The sequence below is a fragment of the Durio zibethinus genome, chromosome 5 (genome assembly GCF_047325235.1).
Source record: "Durio zibethinus cultivar Kanyao isolate XHJ-2024 chromosome 5, ASM4732523v1, whole genome shotgun sequence".
In the NCBI taxonomy this organism is placed as follows: domain Eukaryota; kingdom Viridiplantae; phylum Streptophyta; class Magnoliopsida; order Malvales; family Malvaceae; genus Durio; species Durio zibethinus.
The window spans coordinates 22,321,916-22,346,381 of record NC_143166.1 but is presented as its reverse complement, the minus strand read 5'-3'; the positions used below and the strand labels follow the sequence as shown (position 1 = coordinate 22,346,381).

Below are 24,466 nucleotides of genomic sequence, written 5' to 3'. Positions count from 1 at the left end.
CATGGATAAAGCACGAGCTGCAAAGAAAGGAAGTTTGTGATCTAGCCAAGGTGATGACTGCCATTGAGTCCCTAGTGAAATTTAGGTCACAAGACAAATTTGAGTCTACCAAGCTCAAAAGGAAAGGCAAGGGTAAGAAGGACTGGGAACGATAGTCCAAGAGTAGAGATCTTGATCAACAGTCTAAAGATAGGGACCAAGATCGTTCAAACAAGGATGGCCAAGGTAAGCCACCAGCAAAAAAGTGGAGCACTAAGAGAGACCGTGAGTTGAACTTTTGCTTCTTTTGTGGAGGGCCACATAAACATAAGATTGCCCAAAGAAGGGTGAGCAAGTTGCCATAGACAAAGGGTCAGATAAGGAGCCAAAAAAGGAGACTACAAAGATTGGCTTGATTATGCTTATTACAGTGCCTGAAGCTAAAAGAAAGGTGGACCATAAGATCAAGTTAGTGCCTAAGGCCAAGCCACCAGCTAAAGACCCTTATTGAATGTCACCTCTAGAGTTGGAGGAGTTAAAGAAGTAGCTCAGGGAGCTAATTGATGGTGGCTACATCAAGCCATCTAAAGCCCTATATGGTGCCCCAATTCAATTCCAACATAAGCATGATGGGTCAATGCGATTGTGTATTGACTACAGGGCACTAAACAAGTTGACCATCAAGAACAAGTATCCTATCCCCCTCATTACTAACTTGTTCAACCAACTTGGAAGCGCAAAGTGGTTCACTAAGATGGATTTGCAGTCAAGGTATTACCAAGTCAAGATCACCGAGGGAGATGAGCCCAAAACCACTTGTGTCACTTGCTATGGCTCTTACGAGTTCTTGGTCATGCCATTTGGACTCACTGATGCTCTGGTAACATTCTATACTCTCATAAAGATGGTATTGCAATTGTTCATTGATCATTTTGTTGTGGTTTATCTTGACGATATTATGATCTATAGCCAGACATTAGAGGAGTATGTGGACCACTTGAGGCAGGTGTCCAAGATTTTAAGGGCAAATGAATTCTTCATAAAAAAAGAGAAGTACTCACTTCCTCAGTGAGAGGTACCATTTTTAAGCCACAAAGTGAGAGGTGGCAAGATACGCATAGATGCTAGCAAGGTCTGTGCAATTCTAGATAGGGAACCACCAACCAAGGTCACCAAGCTAAGATCATTCCTTGGGCTGGTTAATTACTACCGATGCTTCATCAAAGGCCACTCATTCATCACTACACCATTTACTAACTTGCTCAAGAAAGGGAGAGTGTGGGACTAGAGCATCGAGTGCCAACAAGCCTTTGATCAATTAAAACAAAACAATGATCGAAGAGCCAGTTTTAGCCTTGCCAAACCATGCCAAACTATATGAGGGGCATATAGATGTTTCAAACTTTGTGATAGGGGTATACTGATGTAGGAAAACCATCTGGTTGCATTCAAAAGCTGAAAGCTTAATAAGATTGAATGTGGATACATGATCTAGAAAAAAAAGATAATAGTTATGGTGTATTGCTTGCACATTTGGTAGCATTACTTACTAGGGTCAAAGTTTGTGGTAAGAACCGACTACATTGCAATAAGCTATTTCTAGACACAAAAAAAGCTATCCCTTAAGTAGGCCCATAGGTAAGACTTTCTTGTAGGATTTGATTACAAGTTAGAGTACAAGCCTGGGCGTGCAAACATAATGGCTGATACCTTCAGCTAAAAGGTGAGCCCTACTGCCATCATCTAACCAAAAGGGTCATTGGTGCCACGTATCGAAAAAGGGTTATCACATGATCCTACAGCAAAGATCCTCATCGATCATGTCAAGTACGATAAAACTAGATGGTTTTAGCTGTAGGATGATTTATTGTACACCAAGGGTAGTAGGCTATTTATGCCATAGCATAGGAAGTTCTACAAGGAAGTTATACAAGAGTGCCATGATTCAAAGTGGGCTAATCACCTAGGCATGCACCATACCTTAGCCTTGCTAAAGGATCAATACTATTAACTACATATAAAGGATGATGTTGAGACCTTTGTGAAAACCTGCCTAGTGTGCCAATAAGACAAAGTGGAGCTAAAACCACTAGTCGATCTCTTAGAGCCATTGCCTATACTAGAATGACCATGGGACAGCATCACTATGGATTTCATAGTTAGTCTAGCCAAGGTGGATGGTTTTGGGGGCATCATGGTAGTGGTGGACAAATTTTCAAAGTACAAGACTTTCTTTATAGCAACCAAAGAGCGCCCAGCTGAAGAGCTAGCCTATTTGTTCTTGAAGAACATGGTGAAGTACTGGGGAGTGCCATAAACCATTGTTAGTGATCGACATGGGTGATTCATAGTGTAGTTTTGGATTGAGTTATTCAAGCTATTGGTGTCTAACTTGAACTTTTCCACCAGCATACATCCCTAGATTGATGGGCAGACCGAATGAGTGAATAGATTGTTAGATGTCTATTTTAGACACTATGTGAGTGCATAAAATAGGACTGGCCCAAGCTACTTGATGTCACCTAGTTCTCATACAACTTATAGCAAAGTAAAGCAATAAACCAGAGCCCTTTTGAGATCGTAACAAGGCAACAACCTTAACACTCGATTTGATTATAGTAGGTTACATAGGGTCTAACACGGTAGCATATAAGTTTGCCAAGGCTTGGCAACAATAGGTCGACCTAGCCAAAGTTTGTCTGCATAAAGTAGCAAAGAAGTATAAGAAGTAGGCAGACTAAAGAAGGAAAAACATGTAGTTCCAAGTGAAGGACTTGGTCTTAGTGAAGCTGTACCCCATCACGCACAAAATAGGTCTACATAAGGGCCTAGTCTAGAGGTATAAAGGACCTTTCAGAGTTTTTAATAGGGTAGGCAAGGTTGCCTACAAGCTAGATATGCCACCAAAGTTAAGGTACATCCAATTTTCTATGTTAGCATGCTCAAGCTATTCTATAAGCATTAGAGGGATCCAAGGCATGCAGAGTCAAAGCATGTACCATTGGGAGCTAGGGCCTTATATGAGAAGAAGGTCCAATGCATTCTTACTGACTGGGTAGTGAGGTGGTAGAGTTATAAATGGAGACAAGAGTACTTGGTGTGATGGAATAGGCTCTTAAATAGTGAAGCTAGTTGGAAACTAGTAGAAGACTTATGGTAATTCAAGACCATATCAGGCAGTTCCACATAGAAGATGTGATAAGGGCATCATGAGATCAGGTGGTGGAGAATGTCATGCCTAAGGTAGGCACACCAAGAGTTAAGGTCGATGCACTAGGAGCTAAGTCTAGAGCACCAGTATCCCAAGTTTGAGCACCAAGGATAAAAGTAGGGGTTTGTGTAATAGCCATGGTAAAAGCATCCAAACCACTCACCTAGCAGTTAAGCTTGCCTACAGTATCGAGGCCATACCCAATTATGCTCGCACTATACCTTGGTGGCCTTAGGGGAGTGAGGCTAATCTAGAATCATTTAGAAGCACAAAAGATTAGTAACACATAGTAAGGGATTTGGTCAACCTTTAGAATTAGGATGGGATCCTTAGAATTAGGATGTAATCTATATTTTAATGTATAATCCTTTAATTCTAGAGATCCTGTAATCCCTTGATTTTAGAAGTAGCCATACCGGTGCTTGGGCCTTAACTATAAATAGAGGGCCACCTTACCCTCATTTGTATCATTCATCATTCAGTAATATACAAAGCATTCCAACATTCTTTTATTTTCTTAGCTTGCATATTCTACCTTTCTGTGTTGGTTTAGTGCCCGTACACTTGTTTCGTAGGCTAACTAAAGCATACAAAGTTCATTCCCAATCTAAGGCCACACTGATCTTAGTTTAATAGTAGTGCTCATGACACTAGCACTTGGTGAGCATGTGTACCTTGACCTTCTCACCCAAGGTACTTGTCTGCCCTTCGATCGCCATGGCACTCAATGATGCTTGATGCATGTGTCATGGGCTTCGATCTTAAGCTAAACTCTATACAACTTTGGACAAGGAATTTACTCTGTCTACCTAAGTCAGCCTACAAAACTCAAGTGCTAAGCAAAATTCTAGCTTGCCAAAGGTTGTGCCGTAGTACTAGAACTTTTAGAAGCCCAAAAATCTAATCCTTCCAAGACTATGTTCAAGCATGCCTGCACTTGGGTTTGACCATGCACTCGCACCTCAATCATCAATACCTATACCTGGGTCTGACTTTATGCCTATGCATTGCTCTCCGGCACTCGTACTTGGGCCTGGCTCAATTTTATCAAACTTGAACACTGTACTTGAACCTTTGGAGTCTTAACCATTGCCCATACCATTGTTCTATGCTAGTTCCCTATGACCTAGGCCTCAGTAGGCATCGAGGCCTGGTCTTCTTAGTTGTCGAACCCTATCTCGCTAGAACTAAAACTGCTTCTCGACTCGAAAAGAACCTTTAGGCTTGGACCAATTGCACACCATGACACATGTACATGCCTCAACCATCATTAAGACATGTTGGCCTTTGGTCTCGACACATGGTTTGACCACCATCAACATATGCTGGTCTTTTGTACGGGCAGTTCTTTTGAACACCATCGGTACATGCTAGGCTGTGCACTATGGGTGAGTATATTGGGCTTGAGCCTTGCACCAAGCACACCATGATAAGGCAGTAGGTGGGTTCAAGCACATCTTCATATTTGTGTTGTGCCAATGCCATTTTTATGGCTTGTAAATTTATACAAGCTTTCACCAACACCTGCACCTAGGCTTGGCTCAATTTTGTCAAACCTGAATACTGTGCCTGAGCCTTTAGAGTCTTAATCACTACCCATACCATTATTCTAAGCTAGTTTCCCATGACCTGGGCCTTCAGTAGCCCTCAAGGCCTAGTCTTCCTTATTGTCAAACCTTATCCCGCTAGAACTAAAACTACTACTCAACTCAAAAAGAACCCTTGGGCTTAGACCAACTTGCAGATCATGATACATGCATATGCCTCAAACAAGCTATAAATTGAATGCAAATTCACGAGGGGAGAGGAGGCAATTTTTTTTATCTTTTTGGGTTTAGGTTCTTACCATGATTGAGAATAGTCTGGGTTTCTATGATTTGAATTGTTGGCCTTTTGGAATTCATGTTTGGGTTTTTAGAAATCTATTGGAATTGGTTGAAGTTTTGGATGAGTTCTGAGGAATTTTAATTTCATAAAAAATTTCCATGTTGGAGTTTGAATTTATGGTTGTTATTAGGTTTTTCTAGGATTTTATAGTTGAAGTTTGAATTTTCTAGCCAAGAACATGGTGGCCATAAGGTGACTAAGGTGGCTGGATTCTAGGTTCATCATTGTTTTCGAAAAACTTTGAAGATTCCAACAACTGATTGAATTTCTCGGTGCTGGAAACTAGATTTTTGGTTAGGATTTGGGAAGCTTTGGATTTCCTAGTTTAGGTGTTTTAGAGAGAAGGCAGAGCAAAAAAGCTAGAGAGAGAGGCTGAGGTAGGTTTGACAAAAGAAAAACAAAGGACTTTGCCTTTTATACCAAGCCAAAATGACGCCATTTTGAAGAACTTGTGCTGACCTGCACTGCAAATCTAACTTGATCACAGGTTTTTCTTTTTCTTTTTTTAATTTATTTTATTTTTAGTTTTTTTTTTTTACTTATTATTATTATTAGTGCTTTCTCTTTATTTATTATTTTACTTATTTTAAATTGAACAATTTATTATTTTTTAGATACCTTTATGAATTCCATTTTATTTATTTATTAAAAAAAACAAAAAAAAATATTTCTAAATAAATTCACGAATCCTACCAAACTATTGGAGGATTTTTCATGAAATTAAACTTTTATGAATTCTACCAAATTATTGGAGAATTTCATAAATCGATTTTCATAAAAAAATTTATTACTAATAAAATATTTTGTTTAATCCTACCAAACTATTAGAAGATTTGCTTCTTAAATTAAATCTTACCAAACTATTGGGATATCTGTATCAAAGTAAATTTTATCAAACTATTAGAAGATTTTACTAATTATTTTCTTGACTAAAAATATGTTAATGAATTCGACAATGAAGCCCTCTCAGAGTATGATACTAGTCTCCATGAATACTCATAGGGTGAGAGAATTATCTTAAATTGCTACCAAACTATTGGGGTAATTTTAAGATCAATTTTCAATATTAAATATTTTTGGTAAATCATAAATATGGTTAAGACTTGGATAATTTGAAATTAAACTGGTATCATCTTTTGAATAGCCATTGTGTGGGTGCTATAACCTTCCTTATGTGTAATTATACTCCTAAACCTTAAATCAGGTTTCGTGGACCAAAATCTACTATTTAGATACCTAAGCCAATCTTGAGACTTATCTTTAAGTGGGACAGATTTTGTCAGGTGACCAATCACACCTAAACAAAAAAGATTGATGGCGAATCCCTAAAATCTATATCTAGCAATAGGCCTACGAATCTATATGTTATGAAAGTTTGGTGACTCCGCTAGTGAAAACAAAATTCAAGTTAGTAGTAATTATCCAAGCCTAACCTAATAAGTTTAAGACTTCTTTTCTCTCTTGCTTGTATTTTATTTATTTGTTCATTCATTCATTTTATATCTATCATTCTTTTGCATATGCACAATACGAGCTCTACAGTTGAGGCCTGTCCCTTAAGAGAGAGTAAAGTGCCTATGCCTTCATGAGATTTTATGTCTCTACATAGGCTAGCAAAATACTCCCACTTAAATTGAACCCTTTCTACTTGTACCCTACAATGGGCAAGGATTGGGGTGCCTTACTAGTCTATGATGGACAATGATGTAAGGAACAATTTGGGTACCTTTAGAAATGACCCAAGCTGCATATAGTTAACCTTATGAGCTTAACCCATAGGTAGAACCATGTTCTCTTTACCTTTTATGGTTAATTCAAAAGTTAAAGTCATGTTGTTATTGCATTCTACTTGCCTTATTGTGTTTCTTCTTTATTAAGATAACTAATCAATTTCTTGTTTGTCTTTCATTTTGTGTATATTCATAAACATACATGCAGATTGCATATTATTCTTGCCTAAAGATACCTTTAACTAAAGCTTTTATGGAACCCACAAAGCGTCAAGTTTGCTTCTCATCTATATTTTTCAAATGTGACTCACCAATTGATGTAAAGATAGAGTTAGAAAGGAGATAACAAGAAAAAGGGGATTGTTTACTGTCAGTTATGTCTCTACCTTACCTAAGAAAGTTTGACTACTTTTTAAACAAAATGATTTGAAAGCCTATTAGACATATGGAATAACATGGTTCCTTCAAGGTAGCAAGCTTTTTGTCAAAAGTTTAGGCATGTTGCACATCTTTTGTCGATAAAGGTTGAAAATTCACTCATTAAAGCTATGGTAAGTTTTGGGATACCTTATATCATTTTTTCATTTTTAATGGAGTTGATTCGATGCCAACTATAGAGGAGTATTCGATTCTAGTAGGTATGCATCTTTAGTATCCAGATAGAGTACATGTGAAAAAATAAAAGTTGGGATATCACAAAAAGTTGGCTCATATTTTAAGGATAAGAAAAGAGCTTATAGATTTACATATTCAAGAGAGGGGGGACATAAAGGTATTATATGAGAGTTTCTCCAAGATTTCATTGTTAAACACCCTGTGATGACCAAAGAATGAATGTGTTTGCTTTAGCAATATATGGGATGGTAATCTTCCCCAAAGTCTTAGGCTATACTGAGATAGAGGTGGTGGATTTATTTGAACAAATTGAAAGAATATGTACTCCTCACTGACAATATTGGTGGAAACCATCAGATTTTTAAGTTTTTATTGACAAAATGATAAAGAGCGTTTTTTAGGTTACGCACAACTATTGTATTTGTGGATGAAAAAGCCATTTTGAATGCAAGAAGAGAGCTTTCTCCAAACTTTGTTTTGGCAATCGAAATCCAGTTAAAGAAATTTATGAGAGTGAATGGCCAAAAGCGAAGACCAAGAAAGAATGAGAATATTTATTGCAAAAGCTCACAACTTGTTAGGTGAAATGGCTAGTCCCATGGATGAATTGAAAACCCATGCTATATTAATATGGAGATGAGATACGGGTTCACTCTTAGGCTTATGGAGGTCAATAGGTCATGCACCTCTGATGGTGATGAGATAGTATGGAGTTGAATAGTTTGTTCCTATAACACATAAGCTTAACCTATTTGACTATTTATATGGGCAACCTAAAACATTTTAGAAAATTGATAACATGATCAAGGCTTGGAAGAAGCCCAGGAAAGTGAACCCTGAACCATTTACCGATAAAGTCACTTAGAGATATTTGGTGTAGAGAGCCAAGAGGGGCAAGGAGGTTGCATCTATGTTCAAAGATCATTGCCAGTCAATGAATCAGGAGTTAGATAAGGTGCCTTCAAAGTTGGAACTCGCAAAGAAAGAATTTGAAGTTGAGAAAGATAAAATGAAACAAGAAATTCTAAGGTGTCAAGAAGAGAAGGGGTAGTGGAAAGATAAAGCAAAGAAGTTAAAAGTCCAAGTCCATGAGATTTCCAAAGAGCGTGATACAGTAGTTAAGGATTTGGCTTAACTTCATCAACAACAGAAGAGATTAGAGGTTAAGAACAAGACTCAAAAGGTTATTAGAAAGTGTGACAATGCCCTTATGGAATTGATAGAGCCACAACAAGAGCACAAATGGTTGCGCATACAAGTGAAGGCTAAAGAAATAAATATCACTAATTTAACTTGTGAGAATGAAAAACTAAAAAGAGAATGTTCCCAAATGGAGGATGATTGTATGGAAGCTCAACAAGAAAATGAGATGCTTAGAAGGTATATCCAGATACTAAAGTAAAAATTGAATAAGCAGGGGAATCATATCATGGCACTCACAGAGATGTATAGGGAGCTATCCTATCAAGTATGGTTTGGCAAAAAAAAAGGGTTGGGAGGCAAAGGTACATAAAACATCTTGCAACCCAAATAAGCAAGGCAGTAATTAAGGTAAGAGAAATGGCAGAAGAGGTGGAAAGATTGAGAACTCTATTCATACAAATAGGAGAGCATAGGTAGTTGCTGTTGAATTTCATTGAGGAGGCTAAAGATTAGTATGAGCAAATCAAGCATTTTTACAAGTGGAGAGTATTAGACTTGATGTAAAACATACTTTTATGGAATAAATGAAAGTTCACTATTATTGAAATCTTTAAAAGGGAAAATATTTTTCTTTCTTATCCATGCATTGCATTGCATTCATTCATAATCATATCTTAGTCATGTCAGCTCATAACAAGCTCACTAATTTTAGATATAAGGTTCAAAGATAGTTTAACATCCATATAACACTCGAGCTTAAGCTAAGAAAATGGAGCAAGACAATGCAAGTCATGTTGAAAAGTTGGAAAAGGCTTAGAAAAAAATCAAGGGGGAACTGAGCAAGATCCTTGAAGCTTTGGATAATATAAACAAAGTAAAAGCAATGGAGGAAAATTTTTCACATGAAGTCACTAAGCCACTATAACCTTCAGGTTATGGTCCACATTAAACCCAATCCACTCAAAATTTCTTACCACAATAGCCGACATTCCTAAGCTATAACTAGATGGGAATGCCTTATGCATTTAGTCAAGGAAATGTTCAGAGTTACATTAATCTTGTCTTCATTGAAAAGGCAGTTGAGCCAATCTAAATCCTTAATCTGGATGTGGTGAAGAAAAAATTGAAGTTAAAAGCAGTTGAGTCCTTAAAAGATCCTAAAACTGACCACACGATGAATATGATTGAGGAGAGATTATGAGCTATAGAAGGCATCAATTTTTACGGTTCCATAGATGCCGTGGGGCTTTGTTTGGTACTTGATGTGGTGATGCCCCCAAAGTTTAAAGTACTAGAGTTTGAAAAGTATGACTGTACCAAAAAGCCTATCACACATGTCATAACATATTATCATAAAATGGCAGCTCATGCTAGTAATGAGAAATTACTTATGCATGTGTTCCAAGATAGTTTAACTGGGTCTGCTGTAAGATGGTACATCCAATTGTATAGGGCCTACATATGATTCTATAAGGATTTGACTCGATCTTTCATCAATCAATATTACCATATTATAGATATGGTTACTGGTCACCTTTCATTGCAAGGTATGAAAAAAAAGGTGATTAAGACCTTTCAAGAGTATGCCTAAAGGTGATGGGATATAACTGCTCAACTTCAGCCAACATTAATAGAAAAAAAGCAACAGTGCTATTTATAAGTACTTTTAAGTCGCCTTATTATGAAAAAATGTTAGGAAATGTGACTAAAAATTTTCCTAACATGGTGATCTTGGGAAAGATGATTTAAAATGACCATAAAAAATTACAAACTTGAAGGAGAGCCCCATGCTACTAAGAAGATGCCCAAAAAGAAGGAGAGTAAGACTCAAGCTGTGAGTTTTGAAGGGTAGCAATTTAGAAACTACCCTCAACTAATTTATCCCACATATTATCCTACCATAAATCATGCTTTAGCTTCTCTTTACCAACTAGCTCCACGACTTTCTTATCTATCCACTTACCAACCTGTATTCAAACCATCTACCCACACCTACAATCCATACACCTTAACCATAGCAAGGCCTTCTATTCATCTAGCCAACCCAATGAATGGTAAGCAGGAGCCATGAAAAAATCAAGAAAAACCTACATTTGATTCTATTCTTATGGGCTATACAAAGTTGTACCAAGAACTCTATAAAAATCACTTGATTACTCTTATACTCGTAAAACCACTTGAACTTCCTTATCCAAAATGGTACGATTCCACTACCCACTATGACTATCATTATGGAATAGCTAGCCATTCCATAAAAAATTATACCTCTTTGAAACATAAGTTCAAAGTCTAATTAAAAAAGGGTTGATAAATTTTGATACCAGTGGAAAAACAACACCCAATGTCAATGGTAACCCATGGCCCAATCATACAAAGGGCATATGAAAAGAAAGGTGGAAGAGATCAAAATGTCATTTAGTCAGTTATATTAGGCTTTATATAAAGCTGGGATGATACAACTAGTGGACCCATGCAACTATCATGGGAGATGTGTCCTAAATAAAAAATACAAGTATCACAGAGGGGCTCTAAGACACTCTATTGAAACATGCAAATAGTTTCATGATGAGGTGTAGTAGCTAATGGATTCTTACCACATTGAGTTGTATAAAGAAATAGAATCCTTGAAAGATGCTAAATTGGCTATGATTGATAAATGGGTGCCAAAGCTGATCACTATACATTAGAGTGAAAAGTCAAGATCGATTGTGGACAAACTTATTCCTAGCTAGTGACTTTCAAAGTCCCAAGTCCATTCCCTTACAAAGATGAGAAAGCTATGCCATAGAAGTATGGTTGTGAAGTAATGGTCCAAAGGCAAGAAGAAATCATGCCTAAATCTAATGCTGCTAATATAACTGGTGTAGGTGGCATGACTAGAAGTGAAAGATATTATACTCCAAAGGTGCTAGAGAAAGCAAAGAAAGAGAAAATGATGGTGGTAAAAAAATAGACTAAACTAGAATTGAACCCAGAGTCTGTGCTAGAAAAAGAAGTTTGTGAGTTCCTAAAATTGATAAAGCATAACGAGTATTCTGTGGTTAAGCAATTGAACAAGATGCTAGCCAAAATCTCTTTGTTGTTATTGCTGTTAAATTTTTAACCATACCGCAATGCTTTGTTAAAGGTGTTAAACTATGCTTATATGGCACATTATGTATTTGCAGAGTATGTGAACCATCTGGCAAAGAACTTGGTGGTACCACACTATATAGCCTTCAATGACGATGAGATTCCACCTAAAGGAAAAAGAAGTACAAAAGCTCTGTATATCACAATTAAATGCAAGAGTTACATTATAGCCAAAGTTTTTATTGAAAATGGTTGGCTATTAATGTTATGCCCATGTTTACTCTAGCAAAACTGCCCAATTATACATCCTACATCAAAAGCAGTCATATGGTGATCCAAGCATTTGATGGAAATGTGAAGTATTAAGAGATATTGAAATGCCAATGCAAATTGGACCTTGTGTCTCCAACATAAAGTTTCAGGTTATGGATATTTTTCTATCTTACAATTGTATTGGATAGGCCATGGATTCACATGGCAAGTGTTGTTCCTTCCTCTTTACATCAAAAGGTCAAATTCAATATAAAAGATCAATTGGTGATTATGGCTGGAGAAGAGGACTTGCTGGTGACTCAACCTATGAATACTCTATACATAAACATTATAGAAGAATCGTTAGAATGCTGTTATCAATCTTTTAAACTTGTTAATGTTGAGGGTGGTGGACCTAAGTTGCACCAACCAAAGTTCAATAAAATCATAATTAGTTAGATGATTAATAAAAGACTGGAATATTGTAGTTGGGCTAGGCAAAAGTCTACAGGGGATAACAGAACTATCAATAATTTTAGACAATAGCGAAAATTTAGGCCTAGGATGTGAAGTAAAAGGAATGCAAGATGACAATAAAGGAAAAAGAATGGTGAGAAATATGCCAATGGTTGTCCTCCACTTGTACAAAACATTTAGTCTTCGAGGATACATGTACCCAAGAGCTAAGAAGACACTGAAAAAGAATTAAGCATGGAAAAAACTTTTGCTGAACTGTCCTTCCATATGATAGGTGAAGATATCCAAAAGGAAAAAATGTTAGTTTATCCATGCCCATTAAATTTTGAATTGAAAAAACTAGACTATCATCCAAATACCTACTCTTCTTGATGCTTTCTCAATGTAATTACAACTCCCAATCGCTTATGCCTAAAAGCCTTGGGATTATCTCATATGTATGGGCCTCTTATTATCCATTATTTCAATAAATAATATAAGCATGCATTTTATTCATCTCTTCTATTCAATCTACTTTCCCATCAAAGCATTTCACTAATACTTTTTATTTTATTTAATTTCAGGTCTTTAAATGAATATGAAGATAATCATGATAACAATTAAGGATTTAATTTTGAAAATTCAATTAATGTTGATGAACTCAACACTAAAGAGGACTTTGAAGAATATACTTTACCTCTAGATTTAATAAGATTAATTGAATAAGAGAATAAATCTATTGAGCCTTATCAAAAAGTTACTAAGATGATCAATTTAGGGAATGACAAAAATAAAAAAGAGGTTAAGGTCATAGAAGTTCACCACCAAGACTAGATACTAAGGGATACAGAAACACCACCCTAAGAATTCTAATCAAGGATACAAAACTATACAAGTTCATCACTCTAGGAAATCCACCTAAAAGATACAAAACTTGAGAACAGTTTGAAAGATTGCTTAAGGATAAAACAAACTCTATTTTGCCTTCTACAAAGAATAACCAACAATAAATAGGCTAGGAATATCCCTCTAAGCATGGGAGCTTCAAAGATTGAATTGCTAAATTAATAGGATTGCCTTTAACCTTGTCTTGTTGAAATGGTGCCTCAAATCTTAGGATTTGCATGTGAACATAATAATCTATAGTATGAACATAATTATCCGCCAATTTATTTTTACAATTACATGATAATATGCTAAATATTTGGTGTCTAGGTTCATCCATGAATTTGACCATAATCCCATCCATCTTTATGCTTTCCTTTTCCAGCTAGTGTGAACACAATCTCCTTATTCTAGCCCACCTTATTTTTGAATTTGTTTAGTGGATGTGGACTAAAGATAGGCCAATCTTATTTTTAGATAAGTCTGTTTTAGTCTCAGTCCAAGTTTTAAGATGTGTTGACACTCTGATGTCAATCTCTTTTGGTTGAAAAAAACTTATCCTTGAGTTTGATTTAGTCTTCTCGCTATGGTAGGGTGACAAATCAACAACATTAAAGGTGGGGGATACTCTATAATTGTTGGAAAGCTCTATCTTGTAGGGATTTTCCCTAATGCATTGAGAATTCTAAATGGACCATCTGTCTTATTTGTAATTTGCCAAACTTCATTGGAGAAAATCTTTCTTTTTGTAAGTTAATCCACACCAAATCACTTTGTTTTGACTTTACATGTCTTTGATGTTTATTTGTTACCATTTTATATTTCTCATTTAGCTGCAAAATCTTAGCTCTAACATGTTCATGCAATCATTTGATACCCTTAGCCTCCACTAAATTATTGATTAGTAGGAAAAAAAACAAAATCTAAAAAGCTAATTAGATTCTTACCATACACCACCTCAAATGGGTTACAACCAGTGGTTTCACTTGGAGAGTAGTTTTAAGCAAACACTACTTGAAGTAAAACAAGATCCCATTGCTTGATATGCTTTCCCACATAGCTTTTTAAAAGTTGCCTAACCTATAGTTGAAAACTTCTATTTGACCATCTGTTTGAGGATGATGAGAAGAACTATACTTAAAATCGGTGCCAAGCTTCCATTAAAAGGTGTGCCAAAAATGACTAAGAAATTTGGAATCCATATAAGATACTATGGATCTAAGAACTTCATGTAGCCTTATAATTTCCCTAAAATACTTATAAAAAACATGATAAGCATCTATAGTTTTCGTACAAGCAATGAAATGGTTTATCTTGAAAAAATGATCCATAACCATTTTGATGGAGTCTTTGTTCCTTTGAGTTTTAGGTAGTCATACTAAAATGTCCAAACTAGCATCCTCCTAAGGAGCATTAGGCACAGGTAGTGAAGTAAACAATCTAGTGTTTAACCATGACTCTTGGCAATGTGGCACACTTTACAACATTCAAGGTGTTTCATCATATCCCTCTCAATTCTTTACCAACAAAACCTTCTTGCAAAAGTGCAAGTGTCTTGTCCCTTGCAAAATGCCCACCCAATGCTCCATCATAAGCCTTATTGATTAAGGCTTATCTTAAAGAACATGAGGGAATGCAAAGGCTATTAGCCTTAAAGAGATATCCATCATGCAATAAAAACTAGTTGTGTGGTCCTTGCTTGTATTCTTTCCAAATTTGGCCACAATAAGGGACTGCCTCATAGATCCCTTTGATCACATTAAATCTAATAACTTTAATAGCCATAGTTCCTAATAAGGAGTGTTTTTGACTCAAAGCATCTACCTTCACATTTTGAGTTCCAATTAGTGCTTAATAGTGAAGTTGTAGGCTTGAAAGAACTCTACCTAAGCTACATGCCTTTGGTTAAGCTTATGCTAGTTATTAATGAACTTCAAGGCCTTATGGTCAGAATATAGGACAAATGGCTTGGCAAAGAGATATCGACTCTAATGGAATAAAGCTTTATATATGGCATAGAACTCCTTATCATTGGTTGAATGCTTCATCTTGGCTTCATTAAGCTTTTCATTGAAAAATGTTATAGGCTTTCCTTATTAGCTTAAAATAGCATCTATTCTAGAATTGGATGCATCACTTTCCACCTTGAACACTTGATCAAAATCTAGTAGGCATAAGATGAAAGCTTTAGTGATCCTCTTCTTGATGAGCTCAAAGTTGGGTTAGGCTTCTTTGGTCCATGTAAAAGCTTCATCCTTTAAACATTCCATGATGGGAGCCATAATAGAGCTAAAACCCTTAATGAAGTGCCTATAAAAAGATGAATGGCCATGAAAGCTTTAGATATCTTGTAAAGATGTTGGTGTTGGCCAATTTAAAATTGTCTCAACCTTGCTAAAATCCATTTTTATTTTTTTCTTTGACACCATAAATCCTAGAAACACAAGGCTAGAAGTAAAAAAACTACACTTTTTAAGGTTAGCATCAAGTTTTTGTTCCCTCAATATGCAAAATAGTTGGTGTAGATGATTAAAGTGTTAGTCTTTATTTTTGCTGTACACCAAAATATCATAAAAATATACCACTACATATATGCCAGTACAAGGTTTAAGGATATGATTCATAAATCTCATGAAACATACTAGGGGCATTGGATAAACCAAAAGGCATTACCATCCATTCATAGTTACCATCCATTGTCTTAAAGGCTATTTTCCACTCATCTTCAGGCTTTATTTTGTTTTGATGATAGCCACTGTGTAGGTCTATCTTCAAAAAAATAGTTGCTCTATATAGTTGTTCTAGCAAGTCATCTAAGAGTGGAATAGGAAAGTGATAGTCAACCATGATTTTGTTGACTATTTTACTCTCAACATACATGCACCATGATCCATCATTCTTGGACACCAAAAGGGCTAGGACTGCATAAGGGCTTATGCTTTCACATACCGTTCCTTTTCTTACCAATTCATCAACATGGTGTTGCAACTCCTCATGCTCTTTAGGACTCATCCTATAAACTACCTTGTTGGGTAGAACAACTCCTAGGACAAAGTCTATACAATGTTGAATGTCCCTCATTAGTGGTAGACCAGTAGTAACTATTCTTGAACAACATCTTAAAATTCTACTAATAATTGTTATATCACTGCAAGGGGCTCATCTCCATTTTCATTCTCCTTAATCAGCACTAGTGCAATATAGTACTACCCATTGTAATTTCCTTTCTATAATTGGCCTTGATCAACAAGTTGCTTCTTTCCCATTTGGTTGGTTTTGACATTACTATAGGCTTGGTAGGGCTTAGGATGATTTTGCATCCATTATTCACAAATGTGTATGTGTTGCGATAACCATCATAAATAACCTCTTATCATAATGCCAAGGTCTTTTGAGCAGTAAATGGAAAGCATCCATCAAAGCTATATTACACCACATTGTCTTTGGATTGCTTTATTATGGAAAAAAGAACCAAACACCTTTTACTAACCTTGATTTCATTCTTTTTTTCATAGCTAAGATAGCTTATATGGCAAGGGATGATCCACTATTTTAAAGCCTAATTTCTACACCATAAAAGTAAAAATGTTTTTAAAACTTCCACTATCAATTATAACATTACATACCTTCCTATGGTAGTGCACTAACAGTGGAACAAATTTTTATGCAACCAATCTTCTTCCTTAATAGTTGTGGTACTCAAGCTATAATGTATGACTAAGGATGCTCCACAATCACCATAGGCTATCTGTTCCTCTTCTTTGAGGTTTTGATTCTCTTCAACCAGCTCCTCTTCATTTTCCTTCAAGTTTTCCTCTACTAGAGTCACAATTTTCCTATTTGGGTAATCTGAGGTAATGTGTCTAAGCTCTTGACACTTAAAACACCTTCTCGTTTATGCATTAGATTGAGGCTTACTTGTTGAGGTTCAATCTTCCTTATGAGGTTGCTTTGGAATGGGCTTAGAAGGAACAATAATTTTAGATGAACACTTTTATTGATATAGCCTTTTTAAGACCCAATCTTAAGTTGCTACTATGGGCCTTCTTTTGTTGCCTCTCCACTTTAAGGGTAAGCTTGCATACATCATTAAAAGTCCAATAGGATTGTAGCTATACCATATTAGCTATCTCGATCTTTAACTCTCCAAGATATCATGCAATAGTCTACTCTTTTTGTTCTACTAATTCACATTTCAACATGAGGTGGTCAAACTCAGCCATATACTCCTCCACTGAGAGATCTCTTTGCTTCAAGTTATGGAGCCTAAGAAAGAAATCTTGCAAAGTTTGTTTGGGAGATACTTCCTCTTCAACTCTCTTTTCATTTTCTCCCAAGTTGTAATTTTTCTCATGCCCTCTGTTTCCTTTTGGTTCTTCAAATTTTTCCACCAAAAAGATGCATGCTTTCTAAGTTTGATGGCCACTAGCTACACCTTGTGATGTTCAGGGGCATCATGGTATTCAAAACTGCACTCCACTATGTGTAGCCAATCTAAAAATTTTTTAGGTTGCATTTTCCTCGTAAACGTAGGAATCTTTATCTTTAGGTTAAACATGCTATGTTGAAGTTGGTTTCTATGTAGGTAGCCTTTTACTTAACATGGGCAAGGTGGGGTGCTATAATCAAAATCATTGTTGTTTTCATGGTTCCCTTTTTCTTGATTCCCTTTTTCTTGCCACCTTATCTCCTCTATCTTTTCTTGCATATGCAGCTGTTGTTGTACTTAAAGGATTTGGTACCGTATCTCATTTATAAAGGCATTCCTTAGGTTATCATTTATAGTTGTGCAACATTAGTGTTGGCTTTAACATTTTCTACTGGTGCTTGATGATGATGACTTGCCATAGCTCTGATACCAATTTGATGTTGGGAATTGATGGTTGAGATGTTGAAGATTAATCACAAACAAAAAACTCAAAAAGAATACAACTCATAAGAATTTGAATAATGGCATAATATGGTTATTGGATTAGAGGGATAGAAGTTCACCACCAAGACTAGACATTAAGGATATAGAAACACCACCCTAAGAATCCTAATCAAGGATACAGAACTATAGAAGTTCACCACTTTAGAAAATCCACCTATGAGACATAAAACTTTAGAATAATTTAAAAGATTGCTTAAGGATAAAACAAAATCTATAGTATGAACACAATAATCTATAGTATGAACACAATTATCTACCCATTTACTCTTACAAATTATAAATAATATGTTGAATATTTGGCATCTCGGTTCATTTATAAATCTAACCATAATCTAATCCATCTTCATGCTCTCTTTTTCCAGCTAGTGTGAACACATTCTCCTCATTCCAGCCCATATTATTTTTGCATTTATTTAGTGGATTTGGACTAAAGATAGGCCCATCTTATTTTTGGATAAGTCTTTTTTAATTCAGCCCAAGTTATAAGATGTGTTGACACTTTGGTATCACTCATATTGATATATTGGTGGATAATACAGCCCAACATATGATTTTCTCTTTTATGGATGGATTCTTTGGTTATAATTAGATAAAGATGACCCAAGATGATATGGAAAAGACTACCTTTGAAATTATGTAGGGAACTTTTTTTTATAAGGTTATGACTTTTGGATTGAAAAATGCTAAGGCAACTTATCAAAGGGCTATGGTGACACTTTTCAATGGTATTATGCATAAAGATATGAGGTGTACATAGATGATATGATCACAAAATCTTCAAAAGGAAAGGATCATGTACCTAGCCTCAGAAAATTGTTTGAGAGGTTAAAGAAATTTTAACTTAAGCTAAATCTGTCCAAATGCACATTTAGAGCCAAGTTAGGGAAATTATTGTGTTTTATGGTTCTTGAAAGGGGAATTGAAGTTGACCTAGACAAGATACTAGCCATTCAAAACTTATCCCTACCAAACACCAAAAGAAGTTTAAGGTTTTTTAGGCAAATTAACTACATTTCTTGATTTATCTCTCAACTTACCTCCAATTCCTCCGAAAGGACAACCCTGGTGAATGAAATGGAGAATGTCAATAAGCTTTTGATAATGTTAAGCAATACCTATCAAATCTTCCAATATTAGTACCACCCATTTTAGGATGACCATTAATTTTGTATGTGGTGGTGTATGAGAAGTCAATGGGATGTGTGTTGGGATAGTAGGATGAATCTAGCAAAAAGAGAAAAGCTATTTACTACTTGAGTAAGAAATTTATGGAGTATGAGTTCAAGTATTCGTCACTAGAGAAAATGTGTTACACTTTAGCTTGGACGGCTAAAAGACTTAGGCAACATATGCTTTACCATAGCACTTGGCTTATGGCTAAACTCAACCCAATCAAGTACATCTTTAAAAAGCCATAATTATTAGGGAAAATCGCAAGATGGTAAGTAATGTTTTTAGAGTATGATACAGCATACGTGAGCCAAAAGGTGATCAAAGGAAGTGTCATTGCCAAATTTCTTGCAGACCATGCCACTGAAAGTTATGAGCCCATGAAACTTAATTTTTTGGATGAAGAATGAATTGCCATCTTAGGATTAGAGGAAGAAATGATGATGGAAAGTCATGGAGAATGAATTTTGATGGTGCTGCTAATGCGATAAGGCATGAAATTAGAGCCATTCTAATATCTCCAAAAGGGCACTATTATCCCATTACAATAAGATTGAACTTCAATTGCACCGACAAAGTGGATAAATATAAGGCTTGTGTTACGGGATTGCAAGCTGCTTTGGATAAAAAAATTAAAGCATTAAAGGTGTTCAGGGATTCAACCTTGATTATTCATTAATTGAAAAATAGGAAACAAGAGACTTAAAACTTATCCTGTATCATAAATACATTTAAGAGTTGTGCAAGCAGTTTGAAACAGTCCAGTTTGAACATTTGCCAAGTGAAAAAAATCAAATTATGGATGCATTGGCCATTTTGGCTACAATAATATGAATAGGTAATAATGCTGAGATTTAGCTTGTCAAGTTAGATGTTGAGGATATGCTAGTACATTGCACCAATGTGAAAGAGGAAGGAGATGGAAATCCTTGGTATTATGATATTCTACGATACCTAAGGAATCAATAGTACCCGAATCAAGCAACAAAGAATGATAAAAGAGTTTCGAGGAGATTGGCTATGGGATTCTTTTTAAATGGGGAGGTTTTGTATAAGAGAAGTAAAGATCAGGTGTTATTACATTATGTAACTACCTTTGAGGTAAAAACATTATTGAAAAGGTACATGATGGCGTATGTAGAGCACATACAAATGGACACATGATGGTAAAAGAGATTTTGAGAGCTAGATACTATTGGTTAACAATGGAGAGTGACTACATTGATCATGCCCAAAATGTTACAAATGCTAAATTTATGCCAACAAAGTTCATGTTTCACCCACTACTTTACATGTTTTGGCACCACCTTGGCCATTTTCTATGTGGGAGATGGATGTCATTGGTCTTATTACCATAAAAGCATTAAATAGGAATAGATGTATTTTTGTGATGATTGATTACTTTACTAAATGGGTCAAAGCAACTTCTTTTACAAATTTCACTCGACTAGTAGTTTGCAAGTTTGTCAAGAGAGAAATAATCTATAGATACATACTTTCAAAGAGGATCATCCCAGATAATGCAAAGAACTTAAACAACAAAATGATGCAATAAGTATGTGTTCAAGATTAAGCACCATAATTTAGTTCCATATCACCCAAAAATGAATGGGGTAATAGAAGCTGCAAATAAGAATGTCAAAATGATTTTGGAAAAATGTCAAAATGATTTTGGAAAAGATGACTAAGATGTATAAAGATTGGCATGAGAATTTGCCTTTTACTTTGCATGCTTAATAAATAGTAGTATGTATCTCTACCGGAGCAACTCCATTTTCCTTAATTTACAAGATGGAGGCTGTATTGCCAATAAAAGTAAAAATCCTATCCTTAAGAATCTTAAGAGAAGTGGGACTAGTAAAAGTTGAATGGATTCAAAAGTACTATGATCAATTAAACTTCATTAAAGAGAAAAGATTACCGACACTCTATCATGGTCAACTATACCAAAAAAGGATGATAAGAGCTCATAACAAAAAGGTTTGACTTCATTGATTTCAAGAAAGAGAGTTGGTGTCGAAAAGAATTCTCCCAAGTGAACAGGATGATAGAGAAAAATGGACTCCAAATTGGAAAGGATCGTATGTTGTAAAAAGGGCTTTTTTGGGAAAAGCCATAATTTTAGCAAAGATGGATGGAGATGAACTTTCCAATCCTATAAATTTCAATGCCATGAATAAATGCTTTGCTTAAAAAAAAAAGGAAAAGGAGAATTCAAGTCAAAACCTGAAAGGGCAATTTGAACTAAATAGAGTTTTATCTAAGTTAAAAATCTATAAAGGTAACTTGGATAAGGAGGATATGGCAACATCTGTAAGCTCACCAAAACCTAAAATTGGTATATTTTGAAAGGATCTGAAATGTTGAGGACATCATATGGTTGGGTTCTTGAAAAAATTTGAGATATGTTGTCATGATTATCTAATTGTTTGTTTTAGGACATTGTTATCCCAAATAGCCATCTCTGTATGCCTTTATCTTGTCCTCTTGCTATCATTTATAACCTATTTTTTCTCCAAATAAATGATATTCATTTCATTCTCACCTTCAATTCCTGTCTTTTCCTTTCTGTGCTATGCCATGACTAGAAGAAATGTAAATTTGTATCCTATATTATGGAATTGGGATTATAGTTAATAATTGAAAAATGTCATAAGAGATTGTGTATTACTTTATGAGAGTTGAAAGGGATGAAGGCAAAAGAAGAAATCTTTAACGATATTGTTTTGAAAATTCCCCTAAAAGAGGTAGATGAGTGTCCATTTTGGGTGATAGAAAATGGATTTGATTCTCATTATGAGACATATGTAGAGTTTGGAATACAAAAGAAAAAGTCTTGAGAATTTTAGTACCATAAACAAAATTTCATTTGGTATGCATTTGCATCTTAGATAGGACATTCATATTTAAGTAATTAGTGTCATTTGCATCATTCACATTATCACTTATTACATAAAAAGTTTTGATCTCAGCTTGGTCTAGATCATTTTATTTTTCTAACTTGCAATTTATTCTCGATCACTCATTTTGAGCCTCGGCTCAATCCAAATCATTTTATCTTTCTAACTCGTGGTTCACTCATTTTTTATCTTAATTCAATCTAGGTCATTTATTTTTCTAACTCATGGTTCGTTCCCAGTCACTCATTTTCAATCTCAACTCGATCTAGATCATTTTATCTTTTTGACTCATGATTCAATCCCAATCACTCATTTTTTATCTTGATTAAATCTAGACCATTTATTTTTCTAACTTGTGTTTTAATCTCGGTCACTCATTTTCGATCTTGGTTCAATTTAGATCATTTATTTTTTTGACTCATGGTTCATTCCTGATCACTTACTTCCAATCTTGACTCAATCTAGATCTTTTTTTTTTAAACTTGCAGTTCAATCTCGATCACTCATTTTTTATCTTAGCTTGATCTAGATTATTTTATTCTTTTGACTTGTGGTTTAATCCCAATCACTCATTTTCAATCTCGACTCAGTCCTGGTCATTTTTACTTTTTGACTTACAGATCAATCCCGTCAATCACTTCCTATCTTGTTTAATCCAAACCATTAAATTTTTTTATTTGTAGCTCAATCTCGGTTATTTTCATTCTGAATTTTGACATGCCTTGATTACTTTTGTCATTGACTCAGTTCAGCTATTCTCACCTCTTGATTTGACTTCATTTTCAAGCCTGAACATAACTAATGTCTAGATCTTTGCATCATCCTTATTTCATAGGAATGTGTAAAGAAAGGCAACTGTAGACACCTGTTTTTATCCAAGATGCAATCAATTTTTTGAGTAGCCATGGGCACCCATTTGTGCATGGGGTGCTATCTATTTAGCCCAATTGTTATTGTATTATTATTATTATTATTATTATTATTATTATTATTACTATTACTATTATTTTGTTTCTTTTTATTTTTATTTTTACTTTTAATTTTATTTTTCTTTTCTTTCTTTCTTTCATTTACGTTTTAAGAAGGAAATTAAAGGAATAAAAAAGAAAGGAAAATCAAATCTAAAATCAAGCAACAAATGTTTTAGGATCTATTTGAGTAAAGTTAGGAACCAAATCAAATGAGATTAAAGCCTAAGATGAATTGCCTAAATCAAGCAAAGTAAATCCTAGGATTCAGGCTTGAATTAAATCTATTTAAACCCTAAAACTACTACTAAAACAAGCTATAAATTGAATGCAAATTTACGATGGGAGAGAAGGTGGTTTTTTTTCTCTTTGGGTTTGGGTTCTTGCCATGATTGAGAATAATCTGGGTTTCTGGGATTTTAATTATTGGGCTTCTAGAATTTATGTTTGGGTTCATGTAAATCTATTAGAATTCATTGAAGTTTTGGATGAATTCTAGGTAATTTTAAATTTAAAAAAAAACATTTTTGGGTTGGAGTTTGAATTTCTAGGGTTTACTGGGTTATTTGGGATTTTACTGTTGAAGTTTGACTTTTTGACCAAGGTCATGATGGTCGAAGGGTGACTAAGGTGGCCAAATTTTGGGTGGGTTCATCACTGTTTCTAGAAAACTTTGAAAATTTCAGCAGTTGATCTGTGAAGCTTTGGATTTCCTAATTGAGGTGTTTTAGAGAGACAACAGAGCAAAAAAGCTAGAGAGAAAGAGGACTGAGATAGGTCAGAAGAAAAAAAACAAAGGACTTATCCTTTTATACCAAGCCAAAATGACATCATTTAAAATACCTTACACCTACATGCTAACCTATTGACCCGTACTCCAAACTTGACCTAATCGCAAGTTTTCTTTTTTTTAATTTTATTTTCTGTTTACATTTTTATTTTTAGATTTTCTTTTATTTTACTTATTATTATTATTGTTATAGTTGTTGTTGTTTTTTTATCTTTAATTATTATTTTACTTATTTTAAATTGAACAATTTATTATTTTTTTAAATACCTTTATAAATTCCATTTTATTTATTTATTTATTTAAAAGAACGAAAAAAATATTTCTAAACAAATTCATGAATCCTACCAAACTATTGAAGGATTTTTCATGAATTTAAACTTTTATGAATTCTATCAAACTATTGGAGGATTTGCATCTTAAATTAAATCTTACCAAACTATTGAAAGATTTAACACATTTTCTAAAAATACATTTA

At 34.9% G+C, this 24,466-nt stretch overlaps 1 protein-coding gene across 1 annotated transcript; it reads left to right on the top strand.

Moving 5' to 3' along the window:
* Nucleotides 1-20,353: 20,353 nt before the first annotated feature.
* Nucleotides 20,354-20,888, top strand: LOC149518829 (uncharacterized). The gene is made up of 3 exons (XM_089760395.1): nucleotides 20,354-20,404; nucleotides 20,455-20,571; nucleotides 20,664-20,888. The coding sequence occupies exons 1-3, from the start codon at nucleotides 20,354-20,356 to the stop codon at nucleotides 20,886-20,888; spliced, it is 393 nt and encodes a 130-aa protein (XP_089616521.1).
* Nucleotides 20,889-24,466: the final 3,578 nt, after the last annotated feature.

Coding starts and splice junctions, on each gene's coding strand:
- LOC149518829 (XM_089760395.1), top strand. CDS start 20,354: ATGGGATTCTTTTTAAATGGGGAGGTTTTGTATAAGAGAAGTAAAGAT. Junction 20,405..20,454: donor ATAAGAGAAGTAAAGATCAG/GTGTTATTACAT, acceptor ATTATTGAAAAG/GTACATGATGGCGTATGTAG. Junction 20,572..20,663: donor ACATTGATCATGCCCAAAAT/GTTACAAATGCT, acceptor TCTATGTGGGAG/ATGGATGTCATTGGTCTTAT.